At 42.9% G+C, this 13,926-nt stretch overlaps 1 protein-coding gene across 6 annotated transcripts in view; it reads right to left on the bottom strand.

Moving 5' to 3' along the window:
• pcnx1 (pecanex 1) overlaps nt 1–13,926 on the bottom strand; it is a 250,671-nt gene that overhangs the window by 195,512 nt on the left and 41,233 nt on the right. For 5 of the 6 annotated variants that reach the window (XM_069918117.1, XM_069918119.1, XM_069918120.1 and 2 more), the window contains exon 2: nt 12,203–12,411. In XM_069918117.1, the coding sequence (XP_069774218.1) occupies nt 12,203–12,411 (209 nt within the window). Of the gene's footprint in view, nt 1–12,202; nt 12,412–13,926 lie in introns of those variants that run through there. The other variant, XM_069918121.1, reaches the window with a different exon arrangement.

The raw sequence follows: 13,926 nt of genomic DNA, 5'->3' as shown, positions 1-13,926 counted from the left end.
AACCAAGACCGGATATGGGTTCAAATCCCGTGCTGTCTGTAAGGAGTTTGTACATTCTCCCCCTGTCTGCTCAAGTTTTCTCAGGGGGGGCTATGTACCGGGGGTGTAGGGTAATCAGGTGTAAATTGGGCAGCATGGACTCATGGGCCAAAATGGTCCGTTACCATGCTGTATTTATATCTAAATCAATCTCAACTTTAAGGAACAAGATTGTATATGACATCATTCATGACCTTGTGTTTCAATCCCAACTAGCTACATTTTCTACATGTACAACAACAATTTGCAGCAAGTTTAACAGCTCAGCACAAGACCTCAACCAAGGTGTACAACCACCCCCGCTGAGAACCATCAAAAACAGAATCACCTCCAAGATTCTCTTCACTTCACATGCATTACAGACTTGCTCTTACACTGCTCATTGATTTGAATGGGATATTTTCCCTGACCTGTGGTGTGCCCAGGACTAGCTCATACACCAGGCCAACCATCCCAACTGGCAGCATTGCACCATTACCAAAAGTAAATCCAAAATAGTACAGTTGAATGAAGTGTGCAGGACTGCGGCTGCAGTAATCAGATCAGATTTATTTTGTATCTTACTATAATGGAAGGACATACTGTTCCCAGCACTCAATTCATTTTACTTATAATTAGGATGTAATGACCAAGTTGGGTGTGTGCAGCATTACAAAACAAGGCTGCGCATCTCTGAATAAATACTTATAAGCAATTTGATTCTCTGACTGACAACCACATTATAACAAAACCAAAATGAACATTCACGTTGCCAAAATGCCCTTGCCGATAACATTGCATTGTAATTACCCATTATAATTAAACTGCCAATTTTCAACATGATAGACAGTGATCTAAAAGAAACATCAGATAATTATTGCAAGTTTATTATGATCCAATTACACACGATCAGTCCAACAAAACAGCATTTTCTGATCCTCAGTGCAAAACATGCATTACTAGACATCATGCACCTACAAACAATACATATGCAGGACAACTATTCATACACAAGTATTTGGAACCCATGGGGATTGTTAGATGTTGGATGAGTGTTTTCCATTTTCCTGTATTAAGAATAAACCATTTAAAAGCTGCATGCTAGAAGACATCAACGTCAGTTCAGTGGATGTGGAGGTTTGTAATGATTCTGAGTTTATTGTCATGCACATTGTACAATATACATATGCACTGAAATTGTTATCTGCTGCAGCTGAACAGGTACTCAACAGTAAACTAATTGAATTGTATAAAAGAGTCAATATATAGGATAGATAGATAATAAGTATTCACTGTAATCCTAGTGCAAAAAAAAAAGTGACTTTCAATAATGTAGACAATCCTTTTGTAATTTTGAAGCGGTCTATGATTTGTGCAACAAGGGGAGATTCAGACCCTGATAGCTGTTGGAAAGAAATTGTTCTTGAACCAAGAGGTGCTGGTTTCAATCTTCTGTATCTTCTGCCTGAAGATAGCAATGAGAAGAGGTCACTGAAAAGGACAATGGGTATTCCTTTATGATGTTGGCTGCCTTCTTGAGGCAGCGCCTTACATTAATGTCTGCAATGGTCAGAACATGTGAGGACCTGGCATTGTGTGCTACCTTGTACAACTTTATGCATATCTAAGCACTTAAATTAAATCAAACCAGGCTATGATCCAATCAGACAGTATACTTTCCTCAGTGCATCAGGAGAAGTTTGATGGAGCTTGGAGGGTAAGGAGCTCGTGGACTTCTTTATCTTCCCAATTTGTAGGTTTTGCAAACGAGACTCTTGGAGTTTGCCAAGGTGGAATAACAGAAGAATTCAGCCACTGAAGTTGGAATTCGAGGGCCAAACCCATCGGGACCATTGCCTGAAGAGGGCGCACAAAATCAGTGAACCGGTGCAGACCCGAAAGGCCAACATGGCCTGTTTCCGCTCCGTAAATGGTTATATGGTTATAAAAGACAAGAATTCTATACTGTACTTAACACTGAACAAATTCAACCTTAATGAATGTATAAACCTTAAAGCATTTTACTCTATTTTCAGTCTTTAAAAACATTTCACCGAGGTTCCTCATCCTTCACAAATCCACCGTAAACCAATAATAACATTATACCGTGCCCTCCATAATGTTTGGTAGAAAGATACATATTTTCTTCCTTTATTTGCCCCTGTGCTTCACAGTTTTAAATTTGTAATCAATAACTCTTATGATTAAAATGCACATTTCAGATTTTATTAAATGTTATTTGTATACATTTTTGTTTGACCATTTAGAAATCACAAACTTTTTAATACATAGTCTCCTCATTTCAGGGCACCATGATATTTTGGACATAGCAATGATACATACAGTATGTCAACATCTCCGAGGATCTTTCCTGGAGCCTCCATGCTGAAGAAGGCTCGCCACCGCCATACTTTATGAGTTGTCTGAGGAGATTCCGTATGTCACCAAAGACTCTTGTAAATTACAGGTGTAGCGTGGAGAGCATTCTGGCTGGTTGCATCACTGCCTGGTATGGAGGCACCAACTCTCAGGACAAGAATAAACACCAGAGGGTTGTTAACTTGACCTGCAACATCACAGGCACCAGACTTCACCCCATAGAGAACATCTACATGAGGTGTAAAAATGTCTTAAAAAAGCAGTCTCTATCCTCAAAGACCCCCACCACAAAGGCTATGCCCTATTCACTCTGCTACCATTGGCAAAAAGGTACAGGAGCCTAAAAATGAGCACTCAACAGCTCAAGGACACAAGGACAGCTTCTTCCTTGCTGCCACCAGATTCCTAAATGTTCACTGAACCGAAGACACTGCCTTACTTTTCGTGCACTTTTTTTAGAGCAATGTCATAAGATGGTTTTTTTTAAACTTTATTTGTTCAAAATACAGATAGTAAATAACATATACAACAATAAACCAAAAACATGAACATTATATTTTATAGAAAAAAAGAAACCCCCCTCCCCCCTTCAGCCAGCTCTCCTAAGGAGAGTCATAAAGAAAGAAAAAAAATATTAAGGAAATATTAAACATACATATTAAAATCTAATCAACGTAAATCAAAATGTAAATATTCTGAATATAACAACCACTTACTAATAAACATATTAATTTTTTCCATTATTAGACAGTATGTCCTCTCATGATGCCATCTATTAATATCAATCATATTTGTATCTTTCCATGTACTAACAATGCATTTTTTCACGACAAATAAAGCTAAATATACAAAAGCAAGTTGAAATTTATCTAATCCCAAACCTTTCAGAAGTTGCAAACTGCCCAATAAAGATACTATCAGATCTAAAGGTATTTTAATCTTATACAGATTTGGATTTATCCCAACCCATTTTATCCATACCATCCTATAATGTTTAATACATGAATAAAATATAACCCTTCTCTGGTACCTTCATAAGAAAAGACTCAAATTTAGTCATTTCATGTAAAATCATATCGCTACCAAACACACATTTTACCAAAGATCAAATTTAAAAATAAAGAAACAAAGAATTCTTATCAATACCATAGCTGTCCCTCATCTTTACGCTTAATCGAACTGTTTAAACCTCGAACATGAAAAGTAGCAAACCTCAACTTTAACATATCTACTAATATTACTAAAGACCTATAATATATTTATATAAAAACTTAAATCATCGTATATAGGCCCTCCAATAGGAGAAAAAAAAATCACAAATTAAAAGCTAGATAAAACGAAAATAAATTAAAAAATAAGAAAAAAATCATTAACAAAATCCCCCTCCCAAAAAAAACTACCAAAAGGTAGTAATCCCTAAACAAAATTTGGGTGTGGATCACCCACCAGTGGCTGATGACTAATAGAACCCAGAACAAATCTCTTCCTCCCCAGTCGAACAAAAAATAATCTCAAAATATCATAATAACGTAAAAAGTAAAATAATAATAAGAAGATTCTGCTATTCATCCAAGAGGTTCCAAACTCGGAGATCCCATTTCAAAAGAAGTTGGACTCTTTCCATTCCCGTTTTTCCCATTTCTACCATTTCTTTCGTTTCCAGAACAACCAGATTTTTCTTTAGGAGACAATGGTGGACTACATCTTTGTCCTCTTATATCTGGCAATGAATCAGCAAAAATCATTGCTTCATGATCATCCTCAAAAAACCGAGACTGATAGTCTCCATGAAACATCTTCAACACTGCCGGATAGCGAAAAGTAGACATAACCTTTACGCCACAAAACTTCTTTAACTGGATTAAATCGACGTCGACATTGAATAACCTCTTGACTCAAATCAGGATAGAAAAAAACTCTGCTATTCTAAATCAATAACGGAGTTTGTCGTTTTCTCGCATTTTGCACTGCCAGTCGAAGTATTGCTTCTCTATTCAAATAATTCAAACATCGAATTATTACAGGTCTCGGTGGGTGACCAGGTAAAGGTGATCTCCTTAAAGTTCTATGAGCTGTTTCCAACACCAAGCCTTCAGAAAAAAATTCTGCCCTAGTACTTGTGGGATCCAGTCTTTAAAAAAACGAAGAGGATCTTGTCCTTCCATACCTTCTGGTAAACCAACAATTTTCACATTATTCCTTCTACTTTGATTCTCCAAATAGTCTATTTTCCTCTCTAACTCCTTCTCATGTTCTCGCAATTCTATAACGGATTTTTCAACCTTCAACACTTTTTCTGTTTAGAAGCCACTTGTTGTTGACATTCCAAAAAAGCAGACTGAAATTTTTTAAAATCTTTACAAGGTGCTTCTACACGTGCTTTAACTGTATTCAATTCTGAACTTATCCTTTGAGCCAGCTCATTCATTATAGGCTGAATGACAGCATTTAACTGCTTACGTTGTAGTTCAGAAAAGCTCAGCCCTGCTTTCTCTAACGTAGTGGCAGAACCAGATAACTGCAGCTCCTGCTGCAACTCAACAAAAGGCATTTTAACGGTTTTACTGTGGGTCTGGACTCCCAGCAACGGCACCCCGACATCCTCAGGGGGTCGACGTTGGTCTCCCCCCACAGCTTGCTGTTTTTTCAAAAAATCACGGAGGAAAGTGATATCTTCAGGCTGAAATGCATTTCAGACAATGGAGTCGTCTTCCTGCATGCTCCCTCTGTTAAAATCGTCAGGCTGCCAGAATCGGGATCCACTTCTTGGGAACACGCACCTTCCTCCAGAGAACGGGTAATTCCAGCACTATCATTCACTTGGTGAGTAGTAGACATTTTTTTTCCACTCCCACAGGCAGTCTTTGTAGTTTAGACACTGAAGAAATTAAACCTGAGGCTGTAGCAAGTTGTTTAGGCCCCAAATACTTTGAAAATGTAACTTCTTCTGCACTTGAGGTTTAATCTTTTTACCATTAATGGCCATAATAGATCCTTAATACTTTAAACTAAAATTTAAAAAGTTTAAACTTGAAAACAAAGGGTTAAAAAACGGGTACTTAAAAGTCTGGCCAGAGAGGTCAAGATTACACGTCTAGACTCTACGCCATCTTGCCACGCCCCCATAAGATGGTTATAATATGAATGTTTGCACTATGACGCTGTTCCAAAACACGGAATTTCATGACTTGATTATGACAATAAAATTCTGATTCTGATCCTCAAAGTTTAGTACTTTGTTGCATCTCCCTTGCATGCAATGGCTGCTTGAAGTCTGTGATTCATAGACATCAACAGGTGCTGAGTATGTTTTCTGGTGATGCTTTGTCAGGCTCCTGCTTGTTTCGGGACTTGGACCCCTTCAGTTTTCTCTCAAGCACATGGAAGGCATACTCAACTGGATTTAGATAAGATGATTGAACTGGCCATTCAAAAATTTTCCAGTTTTTAGCTTTGCAAAACTCCTTTGTTGCTTTAGCAGATGTTTGGGATCACTGTCTTGCTGCAGGATGAAGCACCATCCATTGAGTTTGGACACATTTGCTTGAACACAAGATGTTTCAATACACCTCAGAATTCATTTGAAGATATGTGCACCTGTACCTGTGGCAGCCACACATATCCAGGCCATTACACCACCACAGCCACGTTTCACAGGTGGCTGCTTCGGACCTTGGGCAGTACCTTTACGCTTCCATAACTCTGATACAGGTTAATATTGGTCTCATCTGTCCACAAGTGCTTTTTCCAGAATTTAGCAGGCTCTTTTAAATACTTCTTGGTAAGCTATAATCTGGCCATCCTGTTTCTGTGGGCATCTAGTGGTTTGCATCTTGGAGTGTGGTCTCCATTACTGTTCACGAATTGCTCTGCAGATAGTAGTCATTAACACATCCACACCTGTCTCCTTAACATTGTTTCTGGACAGGAACTTGGGGAATTGTCTTGTCATCAACAGTGGAGGTCTTCAATGGCTTAAAAGTCCCTTTGTGTTTACTGAGCTCACCAGTACGCTCTTTCTTCTTAATGATGTTCTAAACAGTTGATTTTGGTCATCCTAATGTTTGAGCGATATTTCTTCTGCTTTCTGCTCAGCAGAGACAGAGTACTTCCTGGTGAAATCCAGTCCATTCTACCTGCCCAGGGAATTCTTGGACACACTGATTGCTCCAGACTATGCTCCGCATTCAGATAATGAGGGAGAAACCAGGAAGGCTAGATTTCCCACCCTGATGGTGCCATGATTGTTGCTGGAGACTTCAATCACACCAACCTGATAGCAAGCTTACCACAGTTTCAACAGCATGTGAACTTCACCACCAGAGAACACCCTGGATTGGATGTACACCAACTTGTCCCTGGTACATACAAGGCTGCACCTCACCCCCACCTTGGTTACTCAGATCATAGATCTGTCCTGTTAATCCCGGCATACAGACCACTGGCAAAGCAGAAAAGATCAGTTTGCAGGGAGATCAGTACGTGGCCGGGTGACCAGGTGTGGGGTGGACACAGCAATGCTGCAAGATTGCTTTGAAACCATTGGCTGGGGCTGTTTCAGGGAGGCGGCCACCTACAATGGTCATGTAAATATAGAAGAGTACACAAGCTCAGTAACTGGCAAGTGCATTGAGGGTGTCACCGAGATCAAATGCTTCACAACCAGGGCTAACCAGAAACCATGGTTAGTTAGAAGCAGAGGTCCAGGCATTTTTCAGAGCTCATGATGCTGCCTTCAGGAAAGGGAGTAGGATGGCACTAAGATCAGCCAGGGTTGAACTCTCCCGTGCAATCCAGAAGGCAAACCGGGGGTACCTACAGAAGATTCACAGGCAGCTGTGCCACTTTGGCAACACGAGGCTCATGTGACAAGGGATCAAGACCATAATGGATCAGAATCAGGATTTATTGTCATGCACAAGTCCTGAAATTCCGTGTTTCGCAGCAGCTTCATAGCGTAAATGTTCATATTATAACCACCTGACAACATGGCTATAAAAAAAATGAAATATTAACAATAGGGCACAAAAAGTAAGGCAATATCTTTGTTCATTGATTATTCAGGAATCTGATAGCAGTGGGGAAGAAGCTGTCCTTGTGCCACTGAGTGCTCATCTTTAGCTCCTGTACCTTTTCCCCGATGGTAGCAGAGTGAAGATGGCATGGTCTGGGTGGTGGGGGTTCTTTGAGGATAGAGGCTGCTTTTGTTAAGACACCGCCTCATGCAGATGTCCTTGATGGAGTGAAGTCTGGTGCCTGTGACATTGCAGGCCAAGTTAACAACCCTCTGAAGTTTATTCTTGTCCTGAGAGTTGGCGCCTCCATACCAGGCAGTGATGCAACCAGCCAGAATGCTCCCCACAGTACGCCTGTAGAAGTTTATGAGAGTCTTCGGTGACATTCCAAATCTCTTCAGGCACCTCACAAAGTATAGCTGCTGGCAAGCCTTCTTTGTGATTGCATCAACATGGAGGCTTCAGGACAGATCCTCATAGATGCTGACAATTCAAAGAATTTGAAGTTCCTGACCCTCTCCAGGACGGAGCCCTTGATGAGGACTGGATTGTGTTCTCCTGACTTCCTCCTGAAGTCCACAATCAACTCCAGGGCAAACGGTGGATATGGTCAGATGTCCTCTCCAGGCTGGGTGACCCAAGGCCATACACCCCAGTAGCTGTATATTGGAGCAAAGGGAATACACAGTGTTGGATAGCCAAGAGAACACTGCAGCCAAGCATACAATCATCCCCAGCAATCCTGCGGTTTAGGGACGACTGCAAGTCTCCATAGAGGGTTGAGGAGGCTCCATAATCCCAGCCAGAGTAGTTACCCTCCCTCCACCTATCTATAGGCAATGATGCACCCTTCTCCACACCAGTTTTGGTTGTTGACTCACCCGAGTGCATCTTGGGCATGAACATGCTGAAGGGGCAATCCCTGCGCACCAACAAAGGGAACTTCGCCTTCAGGGTCACCTGCATGATAACGGTAGTCGGGGCTGCCAAATGGGAGCCTGTAGTCATTCCCCCACCCTCCAAGGTAGTCAGCAACCAAGGAGATCAGAGAATTCATTGACACTGTTGTAGGAAGGAGTCATCCGGCCTGTCATGTCACCACTCAACAGCCTGGTATGGGTTATGCACAATAAAAATGACCATTGATTACAGACAACTAAACAAAGTCGCATCCCTCTCCCCGCTGCAGTCCCTGATGGAGGACATTGGACAGGAGAATAAACACTGCCGTTGTTGACCCCACAAACGTTTCTTTCTCCATTCCCTTCAGTCCAATTCCCAGGATTAATTTGCCTTTACCTGGGAGGGCAGACAATATACCTTTTGCTGCTTGCCCCAGGAGTATGTGCGCAGCCCCACATTGTGTCACGGGTTAATCACTCAAGACTTAGATAATATCAATCATTCCCCCCCACCCCCAACCCCCGGATATCTCAGGGACACACTACATCGAAGATATCCTCCTCCAGGGACCCTCAAAGGGAGCAGTAGCACAAGCCTTCGACATGCTAATCACCTCACTGCAGGTGCAAGGATGGGCCATTAATCTGGAAAAGATACAGGCTCCTTGTCAAACAGTCCTTTCTCTGGGCATCCAAAGGCACTCCAACAGCAGAGAAATTTCTTCGCCTGCTGAAAGTAATATCCTCAGTGAAATGATGCCCACCCACAACGTGGAAACACAATGATACATGGGCCTTTTAGGTTACTGACATCAACATATTCCCCATCTCCCCATATTCTTCTGTCCAGTGTACAGCATTTCTAGGATAAAAGCAGTGTTCCAACAGGGACCCAAGCAACAAACTATATTTAATACGACAAAACTGGCCGTTGAACAGGCACTGCTGCTGTGCCTGCACCTCCCCCTCACCCCCCCACCAGAGTGGAGTAGCCTTTGAATTACACATCTATGCCTCGAAGACAATGGCCAAGTGGAACCTCTGGCAGATGCGGAAAGGTTGCAGGGACTCGCTTGGCTTCTGGACCAAGTCTCTCCCCGCAGCTGCCTCCAGCTACTTGCCCATTCGAGGACAGCTGTTAGCCACAAAGCACCAGATGGCAGCAGAGACAGTCACACTCTGGCTGCCTCTCACCATCATGCGACAGGTTAAATCTGCGGATGCCAACCACAAGGAGGCCTGTGCCCAGCAGGCTTCATAGTCAAATGGAAGTGGTACATACCGGACTGGATTGAGGCAAACAGTGGTGGAAGGCGGCGGTGCTCCATCCCGCCACAGGTAAAACACACACAGGAGGAGCACAGGGGGTGTTGAGCCAACTGGCAGAGCTGGCGGCTGTGGCATTCACCCTAAAAGAAACCTCCAGGACAGTCTGCATTTACGTGAATTCCTGGGCTGTGGCAAATGGCTTTCCATGTGGATGGCCCGGTGGCAGGAGATGGGGTGGCAGATCCACGGCTGCCCACTCTGGGGACAACAACATTGGCGGTTTATTTGGGAGGTAGCAAGACAAAAGAACAGTCACGGTTCACCCTGTGGATGCACACACCTCCAGGGAAACCGCTGAAGCTACCCAAAATGCCACTGTGGACCGAGCTGCTCAAATTCTCTCCAATCAAAGTGATGCCAGCCCCTTGGCATCATGGACGCACCATAAAAATTGGCATCTGGGGATCGAAGAACACAACAATGGGAAGAGGGTCTGTGGGTCTCACTTTCCTGTGATGAAGCAAGCACCATGGTTGCCAATTGCCCCATTTGTCAATAAGTAAAACGAACGGGGTGGCTAACGAGTCCTCCAGGCTGTATTTGCCAGGGCATGGGAGCAGGCCAAGTATGGTAAGTCAACTATATTGGGCCTCTCTCATACAAAGCAATACGCCTTCACAATGGTAGATACATTCTCGGGTGTCCTGCAGTGCCGTACCAGCGAGCTGAGCAAAACTGCACATTAAAAGGGCTACAATACCTCTCTTCCATTTATGGAGTATGTGGGAGGTTCAGTCGGACCAGGGCTCACAGTTTACAGGGGCAAAAGTAGAGGAATGGGTGGCGGAGGCCAGTATCTCGTGGTTGCTACATATCCCCTATCACCCAGTGAGCAGATACGCAAACTGACATGCACCAATACACTGCAGGGGTGGATCAGTGGCTGCAGGTGTGCTTTGATGCATTCCATCCCAGATGCTCGAAGCGTTTCATAATGGTGGAGATTAGTGCCACAGGCAGTAGTCATTGTCCTCTTTGGCACCAAGATTATGGTAGCTGTCTTGAAACCTGCAGGGATGATGAACTGCTACAGGGAGGTGTTGAAGTCGTCAGTGAAGACCTCCATCAAAAGTCTGTGCAGTCATTCAGTACCCGACCAGGTATGTGGCCTGGTTCCACTGCCTTGTGTGGGTTCACCTCACCTCAGCCGAAACTAGACCACTTCATCAGGGGGACATTGAGTCTTCTTCAGCCTAATCCAGTTCTTCTCATTAAACTGCAGAGCAGATGTTCAGTCCATCTGGAAGAGAGGCATCACTGTCTAACTCACAAGGTTGATTTGTGATCTGGTATAGTTTTAATTCCTTGCCACATGTGCCTCGTGTCACTGGTGTTACACAGCTGTCTATGGATCATCTGAACGTACCCAAGCTTTGCCTTCCAGATTGCATGGGAGAGTTCAGCCCTGGTTGATCTTGGTGCCACCTTGTCTCTGTCTGGAGATTGCATCATGAGCTCTAAGACATGCCCTGACCTCTGCATCCACATGTGATTTCTGGTAAATACTAATATACAAGCTAAAAATGATTGCAACAAATATTTATGTAAAGTCAAGGAGATTTTATCCTTGAGCACCTTTGCTTAGTCCATTGCAACAGCAAGGAACTCAACAGGGGCAACCATTTCAATTCCACACACCATTCCCACACTGACATGTCTATTCATGGCCTCATGCACTGCCAAACTGAGGCCACCCACAAATTGGAGGAAAAACACCTTGTATTCAGACTTAGCAGTCTCAATCCAGGTGGCATTAATATCAACCTACAATTTCCATTAACCCCCTCCCCTGGGTTCTCTCTTTTTCTACCCCTCTGTCTCCTTTCCTCCAGCTCCCCAACCCCCTCCCTTTCACCACCAATCAGAAGCTATCCTTAGCTCTCCGTCTTCTCCCCATCACTTCTCAGTTTCTTTCTTTCTCTTTCTACCCTCCCTCCAGCATGTACCGATTACTACCTGTTAGTCTGATCTCCTCGCCTTCCCCCTCCTCTCACATACAACCCCCATCATTTTTTTTTTTGGAAGGTGGGAGGCACCCGGAAGAAACCTACACAGACACAGGGAGAATACACAAACTCCTGACAGACAGTGCCAGATTTGAACCCAGGTCACTGGCGTTACAATAACTAACAGATATGCTAAACATGCTGTCCAACTAAGAGATTTACTTATTTCTATTTCGTCCCCATATTTTCAGATCACGGGTCACTGAAATAATAATATTTTGGTACATATGAATATGTTTGACTGGACAAAATCTTTTCAACACATCCAGCCATAGACCAAGTATTAAGAAAGTTTTCAAACCAATTAGATGCACAAACACAGTAATCACCAGTCAAAATCCAAATACTGAATCGTGACTGGACCACATAAAAGAAAGGTAAAAAGGTCCTTAGATGTCAACTTGCACAAACCACAGTATTCATTAACATCTCAATGAATGCCAATTTGACGGTGTAAGTAGCCAAAGCTAAATAATAATTGCAAACAAGAGGGTCCATTTAAAAAGCAGTTCTGCATGACCAGAATTAGGCAGATGTTTTGTTACTCACTCACCCTGGTCCATTACTGTAATTTTTACTGGAGGATCCATCTTGGTGTTCAGATTTTGCACGTCTTTCAGTTCCCTCTCTGTTGTTCCGATCCACTATCTCCCCTTCATCCAGTGCACGATGTAACCGATAGTTCACTGCTTTAAGTACAATAAATACAGCTGCTATGACAGCACTGTAGCTTCCAACAATGATCATACTTGAAGGAAGGGCCTGCAAGAAGAGGAAATGCACACAAAATGTCAAGAGACCAGCATTGTAAGATGGATATTTAAAATAAGGGCAAGCACCCTTTGTCTTGGATTCATTTTTAAGTAAAGAATCACACAAATAAGGGGCCTTCTCTGGCTGGCTGTCAGTTCCAGAGAGGTCAGAGTCAAGTTTGTTACTTTTCACTCAGCATGCAAATGATTAAGATGACAGAATTGATAGTTTTGTGAATGACACAAGGAAAGTGGAGGGCTGGGTAGCATTGAGGAAATAGGGAGTCTGCAGAGGAACTTGGGCAGGTTGGAAGAATTGGCGGAGAAATAGGCGGTGTAATTCAGTGTAGGGAAATGTATGTTCGTGTACTTTGGTAGAATAAAAGCATAGACTATTTTCTAAATGGGGAGAGAATTCAGAAAGTAGAAGTCCAAAGGGACTTAAGATTCTGATGACAGGATTAACTAAAGCAGGAGTGGCCAAACAATTTTGGTTGTGGGCCACATACAGAAAAATATCAGGACTGGAGTCACAGGCCAAACAATATTAGGCCCGGCAGTTTTCAACCAATTACACTGCAAGAAAAACGTTTTTAAGATCAGAAAACCCCTGTGTCATCAAAAATTCATTAACTATACAATGCTACTGAACCGTTTAACTATCGACATTACAGTAGTGTATTGATGTGCTTGCATATTGCAGTAGGCATTTCAGTATCTGCTGCTCTCAAATTTCTTTCTTTTTTTCTTTGGCTTGGCTTTGCGGACAAAGATTTATGGAGGGGTAATGCCCACGTCAGCTGCAGGCTCGTTTGTGGCTGACAAGTCCGATGCGGGACAGGCAGACATGGTTGCAGCGGTTGCAAGGTAAAATTGGTTGGTTGGGGTTGGGTGTTGGGTTTTTCCTCCTTTGTCTTTTGTCAGTGAGGTGGGCTCTGCAGTCTTCTTCAAAGGAGGTTGCTGCCCGCCGAATTGTGAGGCACCAAGATGCATGGTTTGAGGCGATATCAGCCCACTGGCGGTGGTCAATGTGGCAGGCACCAAGAGATTTCTTTAGGCAGTCCTTGTACCTCTTCTTTGGTGCACCTCTGTCTCGGTGGCCAGTGGAGTGCTCGCCATATAACATGATCTTGGGAAGGCAATGGTCCTCCATTCTGGAGACGTGACCTACCCAGCGCAAATTTAATTGAATACAAAAAAACTCTTTGGAACTCTCATTCAAAAAGCAGTGCAAAATAAGAACAGGAAAAAAGATCTGAAAGGGACAAGGCCGACCCCTATATTCTTTCACAATTCAAGTGTCCACCTTAATGATGATTCAAAGTGTAAATCTCTCCATAGGCTATTAAGGATAGGCTAAATTAACAGATTCCTTGCAAATCAAACAAACACACTTCCCCCTGTCTTCTGTGAAAAAGTATTCATTTTCTCACCGTGTCTGAAATTTTCAGCACTCCCTTGCTATTTTAAAAAAAACTGAGGTAAATCTTTTGGTGGGGGAAAATCTCATCAAAACATACCAAAC

The sequence above is a fragment of the Narcine bancroftii genome, chromosome 2, assembly GCF_036971445.1.
Source record: "Narcine bancroftii isolate sNarBan1 chromosome 2, sNarBan1.hap1, whole genome shotgun sequence".
NCBI classification, from domain to species: Eukaryota; Metazoa; Chordata; class Chondrichthyes; order Torpediniformes; family Narcinidae; genus Narcine; species Narcine bancroftii.
The sequence above is the reverse complement of the archived record's forward strand: the minus strand, read 5'-3'. Positions and strand labels throughout refer to the sequence as shown.